This window comes from Loxodonta africana, chromosome X (genome assembly GCF_030014295.1).
Source record: "Loxodonta africana isolate mLoxAfr1 chromosome X, mLoxAfr1.hap2, whole genome shotgun sequence".
Taxonomy (NCBI): Eukaryota; Metazoa; Chordata; class Mammalia; order Proboscidea; family Elephantidae; genus Loxodonta; species Loxodonta africana.
Window position 1 is genome coordinate 17,275,383 of NC_087369.1, and position 16,007 is coordinate 17,291,389.

The 16,007-nt window shown below is 38.5% G+C and overlaps 1 protein-coding gene across 4 annotated transcripts in view; it reads left to right on the forward strand.

Moving 5' to 3' along the window:
* The window catches only part of ZRSR2 (zinc finger CCCH-type, RNA binding motif and serine/arginine rich 2), a 38,745-nt gene that overhangs the window by 1,711 nt on the left and 21,027 nt on the right, over positions 1 to 16,007 (forward strand). For all 4 annotated transcript variants that reach the window (XM_064278033.1, XM_064278034.1, XM_064278035.1 and 1 more), the window contains 2 exons: positions 4,375 to 4,456; positions 15,078 to 15,186. In XM_064278033.1, coding sequence (XP_064134103.1) covers positions 4,375 to 4,456; positions 15,078 to 15,186 — 191 coding nt within the window. The remainder of the gene's footprint in view (positions 1 to 4,374; positions 4,457 to 15,077; positions 15,187 to 16,007) is intronic.

The following is a 16,007-nucleotide window of genomic DNA, read 5'->3' on the forward strand; positions in this document are numbered from 1 at the left end:
TGCACCTTTTTTTTCCCCTGTTGAGACAACCGTGTTTATTAGAAAATAATTTGTTCAATGTGGAAGCTTCATTTGTACAGCTGGACATGATGCCATTTGGCCTTCACATGGCAAACTTATTATTATTTATTAAACCTGCCTGTTCAATACAATAAAAGTAGTACTACTTGGACCAATGGGGCTATAAATGCAGATGAGAGCACTAAAAATCACAGAGCAGTACTGCGTTATAATTGTTGTCCTTTAGATTATCCAGAATATGCTTATTAAGATATCCTAGACAGTTCTCAAAGTCCTGAGGCTATTGCCTCAAGTAGCCAGGACTCTCCGACCTTGAGAAAAATAACCAAGAGGGTTGCATTTACCATTGGCGTTCCCAAGTGATTATTTTAGTAGCAGTACTTGGAATACTTGGAATGGAAGGAGCAGTGTGTTTACCTGCAACCTGTGTTAGCATCTCTCTTTTATTTGTTGAAAACTGGTCTACTAGAGGTGGGACAAAGCGTCAGGGATAAAAGGAAACACAGGGTAGGCTGGAGTTATTTATGCCCTTATCGTACTTTTTTTTCTCAGCACTTAAGGTTCTCAGCAACCTCACTTTATTCATTTAACCAACTTTCTTCTAACATACCTTTTTTAAAAAAAATTCTTCTATTTTTTCTTTCCCTATTTTAAATTTTATAATAGCTGGTGTTTATATTGTGCCAGGTTTTTTTTTTTTTCCATTTTGCCCTTGCGAAGTACGTTCAGAGTGAGCCCCCATGGAAAGTCAGGTGGATCATCTCCCTTGGCAGTTTAGTCAGTTGAAGGATACAGGACACTGGTCTGCTCAAGATTACATAGCTAATGGCAGGTAAAAGACTAAGTATCTGTCTCTGGATTCTAGCTCCTTGTTTTGCCCAGTATGACACGCAGTTCTTAGTGGTGTTTCATGAATTCTGTGGACAGTTCACTCACTGTAGCACTTGACTGGGCAGACATTACCCAGAAGGCTAGAATATAGAGAGCACAACAATTGTCAAATGATTGGTAGAAATTTCTGGATTATTGACCTCTCAATTACCAGTAGCCTCTTTGGCACCCAGTTCTACTTGAGATAATCTGAAGTGAGGTTCCTTGTCCAGAAATTAAGGTGACATTAAGTAAAAAAAAGGAGCTCTGGTGGCACAGCAGTTAGTAGCACTGAGCTGCTAACCAAAAGGTTGGTGATTCAAACCCACCCAGCAGCTCTGCAGGAGAAAGACCTGGCAGCCTGTTCCTGTAAAGATTATAGCCTAGACCTAATAACATGTTTAGTGCTTCTGTTCTACCTCCTAGTTCATTGTGTAGTGACTGAGGTCTTAAAAGCTTGCAAGTGGCCATCCAAGGCACAACGATTGGTCTCTAATTGTCTGGAGCAACAGAGGAAGGAGAGTCAGGAATAGGAGGAGGATATGGAATGTATTGGTAATTGCCTCCATGAACAGCTGCCTCCTTTGCCATGAGACCAAAAGAATTGGATGGTGCCCACCTACCATTACTGAACATTTTGATCCAAGATTCTATAGAAGAATCCTGATCAAAAGGGGGAAGATACAGAACAGAATATCAAATTCTCATGGACTCTAGATTTCCTGGAGCCATGAATGTTGGATGAACCCCTGAAACTATTGCCCTGAGATAATCTTTAAACCTTAAACCAAAAATATCCCTCGAAGTCTTCCTAAAACTAAACAATAGTTTAGCTTAACTATTAAAAAATGTCTACCTTGAGCATTATGCTCTTTTAAGAACTATCTATATGGGATCAAATTGGCAACAGCAACTTGAAAAATTAGGGGCAGTGAAGTTATATTAATGGAGGAGGAAGAACTTACAAAAGGAGGCTGAGAATGGTTGCACAAATACAAAAATGTAATCCTTGTCACTAAATGGTACGTGTAGAAACTGGAATTGGTGCATGTTTTGCTGTGTATATTCTCAACAACAACTACAAAATTAATAAAGCTTAAAAAAATTATAGCCTAGAAAACCCTATGAGCGGTTCTACTGTGTCACATGGGGTCTCTATGAGTTAAAAATTGACTTGATAGCACCTAACAACAACAAAAATATTAGTATAAAAAGCAAGTTTCAAAACTATAGCATGATTCTGTATACACACTTACATGTCTAATATAATTAGATATGTTATACATAGATGTATAATTGTATATATTTGATTATACATGTAGAGAAAATTATATACTCAGAACCGTTAGCCCCCTCTGCAGGGTGTGTGTGTGCTTGGTTTGCGACGGGGGCTTGAGTGAGTCAGTCGACAAATATTTTGGTTTATCAGCTGTATCTGGGCAGTGACTAGTCTATGGGCCAAAGCCAAAAACCAAACCCATTGCCATCGTTTCGACTCTGACTCATGGTGACCCCATGTGTTACAGAGTAGAGCTGCTGTAATTTTTACGGAAGTAGATCAGCATGCTTTTTTTCCACAGCAGTACTAGGTGGGTTCGAACTGCCAGCCTTGAGGTTAGTCGTTGTTAGGTGCCGTTGAGTCAATTTTTGAATCCTAGTGACCCCATGTGACAGAGTAGAACTGCCCCATAGGGGTTTTTAGGCTGTAATCTGTATGGGAGCATATCAGTGGATCTTTCTCCCACGGAGCTGCTGGGTGGCTTCCGTGAAAACTCTAACCTTTCAGTTAGTGGTCGAGCACGTTTGTGCCCCCAGGAGCTTCAGTCTACCAGCATACCTCTGTAAGTCAGTCAGTCCTCTGTGCCCGGTTCTTGGAAGGGCCCTCATTTAATTATCTGGATAATTGTGGGCATTAGGACTTACCCTCAGTTTTTGTTGTTGTTGCCTGTTTTAATTTCAGGTGCTGAAATAATAAAGTTTACTGGCTTAAAAAAAAAGAGAAGTAAATTATTTTAAATATCTAGGACGAGGAGAGCTTTTGGTTAGACTTAGCATATGTGACAGACACAAAACCTTTTTCCTATAAGCCTGAGATCTTCTGTTTTATTTCCTTAGGATAGCTTCCATTTCCCCCCTTTTCTGTATCTCCACTTTCATTGCTTTTTTCTCTCTCAAATTTCTGTTTTGAATTGGAGAAGAAATACATTTTTATTGTACTAAAAAATTATTTTCCCACATTTTTATTTTGTAAATGTTGCAATGTACAGAAAGTTGAGACAATAATACAGTAAACATCCCTGAACCCTTCACTAGATTTGCCAGTTGTTAACATTTTGCCTTACTTTCTATTTATATAGGTAGATAGATCCATACATACATTTTTTCTGAACCATTTGCAAGTCAGTTGCAGACATTATGAGCTTCACCCCTCAATACTTCAGCTTGCATCTCCTAAGAATAAAAACATTCTCCTATAGAACCACAATACCAGACTTGCACCTGCCTTCCCCAAACCAGGGTTGATTCTTTACAAAAGCTCACGCCAGTTAGCTTGTAGAATGTTCCACACTCTGGATTTGTCTGATTATTTTCTCGTGATTAGCTTCAGATTAACGCTTCAATAAGAAGTATATGACACCTGCTGTGTAGCATTTTGGCATAAAGCATTACTCTGTAGCTAATGTAGCAGAATGCTACAGAGCAGGTGTGGTATACTTCTTATTGTACACATCAGGAGGTCTGTAATGTCAGGTGGTTCCAGTGTGAGTGTGGTTAAGATGTCACCCACCAGACTGCACCATCCTAAAGGTGCTTTTCCCGCTTTGTGACTAGTTGACTAGTACTAATCTATGGGGTGGTATTTTGAGATGAATATTCTCTTGCCAACACGCTTTCATCCAGTGTTTTCAGCATCTTTGTCTAAATTAATTTTTACAGCGGGGGCTTACAAAAATGATAATTTTCCTATTTTTGTCTAAATATTTTAGTTGCCAGTCTTCTGTAAAGATGTTATGTTCCCCCCTCACACCCCCACCACCTTTTTGAGTATCGTTATGGAACCATGGATTAATTTTTGTAATTTAATGTGTTATCAGCTACATTAAGGAGCCCTGGTGGTGCAGTGGGTAAAGTGCTCAGCTGCTAACCAAAAGCTAGGTGGTTGGAACCTATCAGCCACTCGGTGGGAGAAAGCTGTGGCAGTCTGCTTCTGTAAAGATTAGAGCCTTGGAAACCCTATGGGCAGTTCTCCTGTGTCCTAGAGGGTTGGAATCAAGTCGATGGCAGTGGGCTTTTTGGTATCCACTACATTGTTGTTCTTTTTGATGCTCAGATTATTCCAAGTTTGGCCGGTTGGAGTCCTCATTATTAGAAAGTTTAAACCATTTCGTAAAGATTAAAGATTTCATGCATTTCATTTCCTGAGTTACTGACCTAGGTTTTGCGGTATACAGATAGTGTAATAAAACTTCTATATTCCACCAGGACTCTCACAGAAGGAGGAGGAGGAGGATGCGTTTATTGAAGAACACCAACTCGAAGAAGAGAAGCTGTTAGAGAAGGAGAGGTCAGCACTGATTTCAGCCCTTAAAGTGAACTCAGTTATTTTGAGTGTTCTAAGTCTTTACTGGAGGCCTGGTGGGGCAACAGTTAAGCCCTCAGCTGCTAACAGAAAGGTTGGTGGTTTGAACCCACTCAGAGGCTCCACCGGAGAAAAATCCTGATGATATGCTCTGTAGAGATTACAATCTAGAAAACCCAGTAGGACAGTTCTACTCTCGTCACTTAGGGTTGCTATGAGTCGAAAATTGACCCAACAGCACCTAACAACGACAACAACAAGCCTTTACTAGCACAGGTGTCCTTTATATGATCTTGTACCGTAAAACCTGCAGAAGCCAGAACCCGTATAAGGTGGAGACCTGTCAGAGAAGGAAAACTCAAATATTTTCTACTAATAAAGGGCAATAGAAAAGTGGTAAGACTGAATCCTGTCAAAGGCAGAAAACTTGTGAGACCCAGAAAAACAAGGCCGTCCGGCTGTCACAGGTTTTACGGTACAAGATAGGTTTTATAAAATAGCTTGTGTAGAACATTTATGTCTGTAGTCAACAGGCTAAAACTGAGTTCGTCTTTATGTTTTTAACCCAAGTATTTTTAACTTTTTGTTAATTCGTAAATGTTTTTGCCAAAACAAAACAAAAGGCCAAATGGTTAAGTGTAAAAAGTGAAAGAGCTTCAATAAACACAGCACCCCAAAGATAGCTACTGTAAAGAAAGTAAGAATGAAAGAAAGCACCTGTGTACAATACATGTGTATTTCTCGAATGGGTTAATATTTATCCACATTTTTCTATGAATTTTTTTTGCTAAGAATTGTATATGTATTTCAGTGTCAATGCAGAGATCTAATTCAACCATTTTAATGGCAACATAGTACCCACTGTATGGATGTAGCATAATGTACTCTTTATTCATAATTTATTCTTCATAATTTATAGTTCACTATTGATGGACTTAGAGGTTTTAATAGGTTGTTACCGTTATAGAAAATGTTGCAAAGAGCATCCATGCTTGTATATCCTAAGAAATTGTCCTGTTATTTCCTTAGGAAAATGCCTGGAAATGAAATTGCTGGGATCATTACTTGTAGATGGCAGAGTAGAACGGGCAGGCCAATTGGCAGCCCTTCTGGCAGTTGAATGAAGGTGCTTCTTTCCCTATGCCTGCACCCATTCTAGGCATTCAATTTTGAAAGCTCCTTTGGTGAAAAGTTATATTTCATTGTTTGAAATATACATTGCTTAGTTAGTAAGGTTGAATATCTTTTTATACATTTTTTTTTACCTATTTATAAAATGCTTAAGTCCTGTACCTTTTTCTTTTGGAATAGATCTTTGTTTTCACTTGCTTTATAAGAGATGTTATTGAAGATACTAAGGATTGAGGATATTAATCCTTTATCTGTCATATGTGTGATGTATGTTTTTCTCATTTGCTATTAGTCCTAATTTGATTTATGGTATTACTTACCATAATTTGATTTTCACATAGTCAACTTCTGTTATGATATCTGGCCTTGGTGTCTGACTTAAAAAATGCCTCCCCCATCCCAAGATGATGAAAATACTCTGGTAGTTTTTCTCTTAATATTTTCCAGGGTGGTGGTGGTGGTGTTTTTAATGTGGTTGTGTTGGAGAACATGGAGTTGGATTCAACTGGCCCTCAGTTCCCGTTCTGCCTCTGCTACTTACTAGCTGTCCAAGTGTGCTCAAGTGTCTTAATCTCTCTAAATGTCAGTGTCCTTATCTTTAATCTGGAGTAAAAAAGCAATCATAGTAGCTACCTCATAGAATTGTGAAGATTCCACAAGGTGGTGTGTGATTGGTAGAGGTAGGAGGCACTGTAACAGCTCTGGTTGCACTTACTGTAGGTTTCCCTTGTGGTAAAGATGAGAGAGGGGATAAAATAGAAAAGTGATTTTTATTTGTTTCCCCATTTATTTGAAATGATTCTTTTAAAGCACAGTACAATGCCTCTGTGTCCCTTTCATCTTCATGTATTCCTACACTAGTTGCGCACTACTTGAGTTCTTGTCGAAAAACGGGAAAGTTCATTATGTGAAAGTACTGTATGACTTTATATACTATTTTAAAGCAGATGTGTAGGATATTGAAGTTATTAAATTGTAAAGTTTGGAATGTTTTACTTTTTGTGGTCTTAAGGTATATACCATTTTGGTTCAGTTTCTATACAATTAATATGTTCCTCAAAGGATTCATAAATCAGAGCTCTGCCCACTGAAAGATCTATACCTACCTCATATCTGGCGCATGCATGTGACACACACAATAAGCTAGCTTCTACCACGGCTGAAAGCTGCGTTGCTGGAAACTGTAGGTGGAAATTGAATATATTTTCCCATAGAATATTTAAAGTTCTGTTTAGGTCCCCAGGCTAAACGTAAAGCCCTATTTAATTCCTAATGTTGCTGAGGTAATTTAGAACAATTTCTCATATATTTCCCTTTTACAAATTCAGTGAGAAAATGCAGCCTAGGTTCTGAATATCAGGTTGGCATATAAACCTGAAATATAACCCATCTTTAAGTTAGAAACTGTTATGAATGTCTGAAACACTTGCCATTTTAGTAATGTTGTTGTTGGGTGCTATCAGTCATATTCTAACTCATAGTGACCCTCTGTGACAGAGCCCCATGAGGTTATCTAGGCGGTAATCTTTATGGGAGCAGATCACTACGTCTTTCTCCTGTGGAGCTGCTGGATGGATTTGAACCACCAGCCTTTTGGTTAGCAGCCAAGTAAACACTTAACCATTACACCACTAGGACTCCTCTTTTTTTTTTTTTAAATGACCAGTTATAAAGAGTAATGTTTTATACTCTTTATAATTATGTTTTAAATTGGTCATTTAAAAAAATAGACACCCACTAATTTATTTTTATAACTTCTTACCATCTTTTCTTAAAGCCTGTAGTATTCTTTATTTTAAAAGACATGATCGGCAGAGCCAAGATGGCAGACTAGGCAGACGCTACCTCGGATCCCTCTTACAACAGAGACACGGAAAAACAAGTGAATCGATCACGTACATAACAATCTACGAACCCTGAACAACAAACACAGATTTAGAGACGGAGAACGAACTAATACAGGGAAGCAGCGATTGTTTCCAGGGCCTGGAGCCAGCGTACCAGTCAGGTACGGCACAAGCACAGAGAGCTGCTCCACCCCCCTGAACTAACCCCGGGAGGGGGACCAGCCGGTTCCACGGGCGGCGTGGGATGCAGCCGGTAGGAGAAGTCCCCGGGAGGCAGTGACTCGTGTTGGAGCAGAAAGAGCAGCGTCCGAGCCGGGGAACCGTCCCGCAGGGATTTGGACTGGATGCAGCCGATTTTCTGGAAAAACTAGTTTCCCAGTGATGGCTCGGAGACAACAATCCATATCAAACCACTTAAAGAAGCAGACCATGACAGCTTCTCCAACCCCCCAAACAAAAGAATCAAAATCTTTCCCAAATGAAGATACAATCTTGGAATTATCAGATACAGAATATAAAAAACTAATTTACAGAATGCTTAATGATATCACAAATGAAATTAGGATAACTGCAGAAAAAGCCAAGGAACACACTGATAAAACTGTTGAAGAACTCAAAAAGATTATTCAAGAACATAGTGGAAAAATTAATAAGTTGCAAGAATCCATAGAGAGACAACATGTAGAAATCCAAAAGATTAACAATAAAATAACAGAACTAGACAACGCACTAGGAAGTCAGAGGAGCAGACTCGAGCAATTAGAATGCAGACTGGGACATCTGGAGGACCAGGGAATCAACACCAACATAGCTGAAAAAAAATCGGATAAAAGAATTAAAAAAAATGAAGAAACCCTAAGAATTATGTGGGACTCTATCAAGAAGGATAACCTGCGGATGATTGGAGTCCCAGAACAGGGAGGAGGGACAGAAAACACAGAGAAAATAGTTGAAGAACTCCTGACAGAAAACTTCCCTGACATCATGAAAGACGAAAGGATATCTATCCAAGATGCTCATCGAACCCCATTTAAGATTGATCCCAAAAGAAAAACACCAAGACATATTATCATCAAACTCACCAAAACCAAAGATAAACAGAAAATTTTAAAAGCAGCCAGGGAGAAAAGAAAGGTTTCCTTCAAGGGAGAATCAATAAGAATATGTTCTGACTACTCAGCAGAAACCATGCAGGCAAGAAGGGAATGGGACGACATACACAGAACACTGAAGGAGAAAAACTGCAAGCCAAGGATCATATATCCAGCAAAACTCTCTCTGAAATATGAAGGCGAAATTAAGATATTTACAAACAAACACAAGTTTAGAGAATTTGCAAAAACCAAACCAAAGCTACAAGAAATACTAAAGGATATTGTTTGGTCAGAGAACCAATAATATCAGATATCAGCACAACACAAGGTCACAAAACAGAACATCCTGATATCAACTCAAATAGGGAAATCACAAAAACAAACAAATTAAGATTAATTAAAAAAAAATACACATAACAGGGAATCATGGAAGTCAATAGGTAAAAGATCACAATAATCAAAAAGAGGGACTAAATACAGGAGGCATTGAACTGCCATATGGAGAGTGATACAAGGCGATATAGAACGATACAAGTTAGGTTTTTACTTAGAAAAATAGGGGTAAATAATAAGGTAACCACAAAAAGGTATAACAACTCTATAACTCAAGATAAAAACCAAGAAAAACGTAACGACTCAACTAACATAAAGTCAAGCACTATGAAAATGAGGATCTCACAATTTACTGAGAAAAATGCCTCAGCACAAAAAAGTATGTGGAAAAATGAAATTGTCAACAACACACATAAAAAGGCATCAAAATGACAGCACTAAAAACTTATTTATCTATAATTACCCTGAATGTAAATGGACTAAATGCACCAATAAAGAGACAGAGAGTCACAGACTGGATAAAGAAACACGATCCATCTATATGCTGCCTACAAGAGACACACCTTAGACTTAGAGACACAAACAAACTAAAACTCAAAGGATGGAAAAAAGTATATCAAGCAAACAATAAGCAAAAAAGAAGAGGAGTAGCAATATTAATTTCTGACAAAATAGACTTTAGACTTAAATCCACCACAAAGGATAAAGAAGGACACTATATAATGATAAAAGGGACAATTGATCAGGAAGACATAACCATATTAAATATTTATGCACCCAATGACAGGGCTGCAAGATACATAAATCAAATTTTAACAGAATTGAAAAGCAAGATAGATACCTCCACAATTATAGTAGGAGACTTCAACACAGCACTTTCGGAGAAGGACAGGACATCCAGTAAGAAGCTCAACAGAGACACGGAAGATCTAATTACAACAGTCAACCAACTTGACCTCATTGACTTATACAGAACTCTCCACCCAACTGCTGCAAAGTATACTTTTTTTTCTAGCGCACATGGAACATTCTCTAGAATAGACCACATATTAGGTCATAAAACAAACCTTTGCAGAGTCCAAAACATCGAAATATTACAAAGCATCTTCTCAGACCACAAGGCAATAAAACTAGAGATCAATAACAGAAAAACTAGGAAAAAGAAATCAAATACTTGGAAAATGAACAACACCCTCCTGAAAAAAGACTGGGTTATAGAAGACATCAAGGAGGGAATAAGGAAATTCATAGAAAGCAACGAGAATGAAAATACTTCCTATCAAAACCTCTGGGACACAGCAAAAGCAGTGCTCAGAGGCCAATTTATATCAATAAATGCACACATACAAAAAGAAGAAAGAGCCAAAAGCAGAGAACTGTCCCTACAACTTGAACAAATAGAAACTGAGCAACAAAAGAATACATCAGGCACCAGAAGAAAACAAATAATAAAAATTAGAGCTGAACTAAATGAATTAGAGAACAGAAAAACAATTGAAAGAATTAACAAAGCCAAAAGCTGGTTCTTTGAAAAAATTAACAAAATTGATAAACCATTGGCTAGACTGACTAAAGAAATACAGGAAAGGAAACAAATAACTCGAATAAGAAATGAGAAGGACCACATCACAACAGAACCAAATGAAATTAAAAGAATCATTTCAGATTATTATGAAAAATTGTACTCTAACAAATTTGAAAACCTAGAAGAAATGGATGAATTCCTGGAAAAACACTACCTACCTAAACTAACACATTCAGAAGTAGAACAACTAAATAGACCCATAACAAAAAAAGAGATTGAAACGGTAATCAAACAACTCCCAACAAAAAAAAGCCCTGGCCCGGACGGCTTCACTGCAGAGTTCTACCAAACTTTCAGAGAAGAGTTAACACCACTACTTCTGAAGGTATTCCAAAGCATAGAAAATGACGGAATACTACCCAACTCATTCTATGAAGCCACCATCTCCCTGATACCAAAACCAGGTAAAGACTTTACAAAAAAAGAAAATTACAGACCTATATCCCTCATGAACATAGATGCAAAAATCCTCAACAAAATTCTAGCCAATAGAATCCAACAACACATCAAAAAAATAATTCACTCTGATCAAGTGGGATTTATACCAGGTATGCAAGGCTGGTTTAATATCAGAAAAACCATTAATGTAATCCGTCACATAAATAAAACAAAAGACAAAAACCACATGATCTTATCAATTGATGCAGAAAAGGCATTTGACAAAGTCCAACACCCATTCATGATAAAAACTCTTACCAAAATAGGAATTGAAGGAAAATTCCTCAACATAATAAAGGGCATCTATGCAAAGCCAACAGCCAATATCACTCTAAATGGAGAGAACCTGAAAGCATTTCCCTTGAGAACGGGAACCAGACAAGGATGCCCTTTATCACAGCTCTTATTCAACATCGTGTTGGAAGTCTTAGCCAGGGCAATTAGGCTAGACAAAGAAATAAAAGGTATCTGGATTGGCAAGGAAGAAGTAAAGTTATCACTATTTGCAGATGACATGATTATATACACAGAAAACCCTAAGGAATCCTCCAGAAAACTACTGAAACTAATAGAAGAGTTTGGCAGAGTCTCAGGTTATAAAATAAACATACAAAAATCACTTGGATTCCTCTACATCAACAAAAAGAACACCGAAGAGGAAATAACCAAATCAATACCATTCACAGTAGCCCCCAAGAAGATAAGATACTTAGGAATAAATCTTACCAAGGATGTAAAAGACCTATACAAAGAAAACTACAAAGCTCTACTACAAGAAATTCAAAAGGACATACTTAAGTGGAAAAACATACCCTGCTCATGGATAGGAAGACTTAACATAGTAAAAATGTCTATTCTACCAAAAGCCATCTATACATTTAACGCACTTCCAATCCAAATTCCAATGTCATATTTTAAGGGGATAGAGAAACAAATCACCAATTTCATATGGAAGGGAAAGAAGCCCCGGATAAGCAAAGCACTACTGAAAAAGAAGAAGAAAGTGGGAGGCCTCACCTTACCTGACTTCAGAACCTATTACACAGCCACAGTAGTCAAAACAGCCTGGTATTGGTACAACAACAGACACATAGACCAATGGAACAGAATTGAGAACCCAGACATAGATCCATCCACGTATGAGCAGCTGATATTTGACAAAGGACCAGTGTCAATTAACTGGGGAAAAGATAGCCTTTTTAACAAATGGTGCTGGCATAACTGGATATCCATTTGCAAAAAAATGAAACAGGACCCATACCTCACACCATGCACAAAAACTAACTCCAAGTGGATCAAAGACCTAAACATAAAGACTAAAACGATAAAGATCATGGAAGAAAAAATTGGGACAACCCTAGGAGCCCTAATACAAGGTATAAACAGAATACAAAACATTACCAAAAATGATGAAGAGAAACCCGATAACTGGGAGCTCCTAAAAATCAAACACCTATGCTCATCTAAAGACTTCTCCAAAAGCGTAAAAAGACCACCTACAGACTGGGAAAGAATTTTCAGCTATGACATCTCCGACCAGCGCCTGATCTCTAAAATCTACATGATTCTGTCAAAACTCAACCACAAAAAGACAAACAACCCGATCAAGAAGTGGGCAAAGGATATGAACACACATTTCACTGAAGAAGATATTCAGGCAGCCAACAGATACATGAGAAAATGCTCTCGATCATTAGCCATTAGAGAAATGCAAATTAAAACTACGATGAGATTCCATCTCACACCAGCAAGGCTGGCATTAATCCAAAAAACACAAAATGATAAATGTTGGAGAGGCTGCGGAGAGATTGGAACTCTCATACACTGCTGGTGGGAATGTAAAATGGTACACCCACTTTGGAAATCTATCTGGCGTTAAACAGTTAGAAATAGAACTACCATAAAAAACCATACAACCCAGAAATCCCACTCCTAGGAATATACCCTAGAGATACAAGAGCCTTCATACAAACAGATATATGCACACCCATGTTTATTGCAGCTCTGTTTACAATAGCAAAAAGTTGGAAGCAACCAAGGTGTCCATCAACGGATGAATGGGTAAATAAATTGTGGTATATTCACACAATGGAATACTACGCGTCGATAAAGAACAGTGACGAATCTCTGAAACATTTCATAACATGGAGGAACCTGGAAGGCATTATGCTGAGCGAAATGAGTCAGAGGCAAAAGGACAAATATTGTATAAGACCACTATTATAAGATCTTGAGAAATAGTATAAACTGAGAAGAACACATACTTTTGTGGTTACGAGGGGGGGAGGGAGGGAGGGTGGGAGAGGGCTTTTTATTGATTAATCAGTAGATAAGAACTGCTTTAGGTGAAGGGAAAGACAACACTCAATACATGGAAGGTCAGCTCAATTGGACTGGACCAAAAGCAAAGAAGTTTCTGGGATAAAATGAATGCTTCAAAGGTCAGCGGAGCAAGTGCGGGGGTCTGGGGAACATGGTTTGCGGGGACTTCTAAGTCAATTGGCAAAATTATTATGAAATCATTCTGCATCCCACTTTGAAATGTGGCATCTGGGGTCTTAAATGCTAACAAGCGGCCATCTAAGATGCAGCAATTGGTCTCAACCCACCTGGAGCAAAGGAAAATGAAGAACACCAAGGCCACATGACAACTAAGAGCCCAAGAGACAGAAAGGGCCACATGAACCAGAGACCTACGTCATCCTGAGACCAGAAGAACTAGTTGGTGCCCGGCCACAATCGATGACTGCCCTGACAGGGAGCACAGCAGAGGACCCCTGAGGGAACAGGAGATCAGTGGGATGCAGACCCCAAATTCTCATAAAAAGACCAAACTTAATGGTCTGACTGAGACTGGAGGAATCCCGGTGGCCATGCTCCCCAGACCTTCAGTTGACACAGGACAGGAACCATCCCCGAAGACAACTCATCAGAAGTGAAAGGGACTGGTCAGCGGGTGGGAGAGAGCCGCTGATGAAGAGTGAGCTAATTATATCAGGTGGACACTTGAGATTGTGTTGGCAACTCTTGTCTGGAGGGGGGATGGAGGATAGAGAGAGAGGGAAGCCGGCAAAATTGTCAAGAAAGGAGAGACTGAAAGGGCTGACTTAAGAGGGGGAGAGCAAGTGGGAGTAGGGAGTGAGATGTATGTAAACTTATATGTGACAGACTGATTGGATTTGTAAACGTTCACTTGAAGCTTAATAAAAGTTATTTAAAAAAAAAAAGACACGATCACAGTGTAGTTTTATTTTCCTTTTTTCAGCAGTTTCGGTATTTTGGGGCAAATCACCTACCACCCACCAGTTGCTGTTGAGGTAATCCTGACTCATGGTGACCCCACGTGCGTCAGGGTAGAACTGTGCTTCATGGTTTTTTTTTTTTTTAATTTGTCCTTTAGATGAAAGTTTATAGCTCAAGTTAATTTCTTATTCAAAACTATATGCACATATTGTTTTGTGACATTATTTACAATTCCCACAATTGTGATAGCACACTCCCCCTTTCCATCCCAGGTTCCCTGTGTCCTTTCATCCAGTTCCTGTCCCTTCGTGCCTTCTCAAACTCCATAGGATTTTCAATGGCTAATTTTTCGGAACTAAATTGCCAGGACTTTCTTCCAAGATACCTCTGGGTGGACTTGAACCTTTCAGCTAGCAGCCAAGTGCATTAACCATTAACTCCAGGGCAAATCACAGGAGTCTCTTAACCATATGGACTAGTAGTGCAAAGGTTTCTCACGGAAGATGCAAGGTTTTCATAGTGCTGCAGTCATGGGGTAGCCATGCATAGAATAGGAAGAGTAATACTTTCTGAATGTGAAAAGCTAATTGTTGCTTTAAGACTTGTTACACATTTTATTGGAACCTAAATATTACTGTGATCGTAGTGTCACTTTTTTTATGTCAAAGATATACCAGACACACACATATAAAATGTAGAAGTAGTGATTTCAAGGTGTTACCCTCTGTGAAGATAATTGCCAAAATGTAGTGTTCCTAAGATCTCTACTTCTATTTTCTCATTTTTTTTACTCCCACTTAATTTTTTTTATGGAGGATATCTTTTATGATATTTTAATCATTCTTAAAACATGTCATTTTGCTGTCGTGTGTGTGTGTGTTTGTAGATTAATGCCGATTTCTTTTGATTAATCGACTGTTTCACTATGCTGATAGGCAAAAGTTACATCAGGAATGGTTGCTGAGAGAGCAGAAGGCTCAAGAAGAATTCCGAATAAAGAAAGAAAAGGAAGCGGCAGCTAGAAAACGGCAGGAAGAACTAGAGGTACAGTATTAAATTAATTAACCAATTAACTATTAAGAGTTACATATCTTGCCCAACAATAAAAAGACAAACTTCCCAATTAAAAGTTGGGCAAAGGACTTGAATAGACATTTCAGCAAAGAAGTTGTATTGTATTTTTACACAAATAACACACGCTTTCTACATTTTTTTTCTTTTTTTTTTTGCCAACTACATCTTCCCCCTGCAAGATATTTTCACAGGGATGCTACGCCTTTTTTTTTTTTTTTACATATTGCTTTGGAAACCCTCCCTTCATGGTTGGCAAACATACATAGAACGTACCCATTATTAGCATAAAATATGGTACAAATGGCCAGTAGGCACCTGAAAAGGTGCTCAAGTATCATTAAAAACCCATTGCTGCCAAGTCAATTCTGACTCATAGAGACCCTATAGGATGGAATAGGACTGCCCCATAGGATTTCCAAGGAGCAGCTGGTGGATTCGAACTGCTGACCTTTTGGTTAGCAGCCAAATGCTTAACTACTGCACCACCAGGGCTCAGACCAAAACTGTAATTAGGGAAATGCAAATCAAACCCACCATGAGACACTCCTGTTAGGGTGTCTATTATCAGAAAAACAGAAGACAACAAATGTTAGAGAGAATGTGGAGAAATTGGAACTCTTATCCACTGCTGGTGGGATTGTCAAATGGCACGTCCACTATGGAAAACTGTTTTGCAGTTTCTCAAAAAGTTAAACACAGAACTATCTTATGACTCAGCAGTTCCACTCCTAGTGTTAAAAATAATCCAAACTCACTGAAATTTGAACATAAGTCTTATTCTATATGCATAT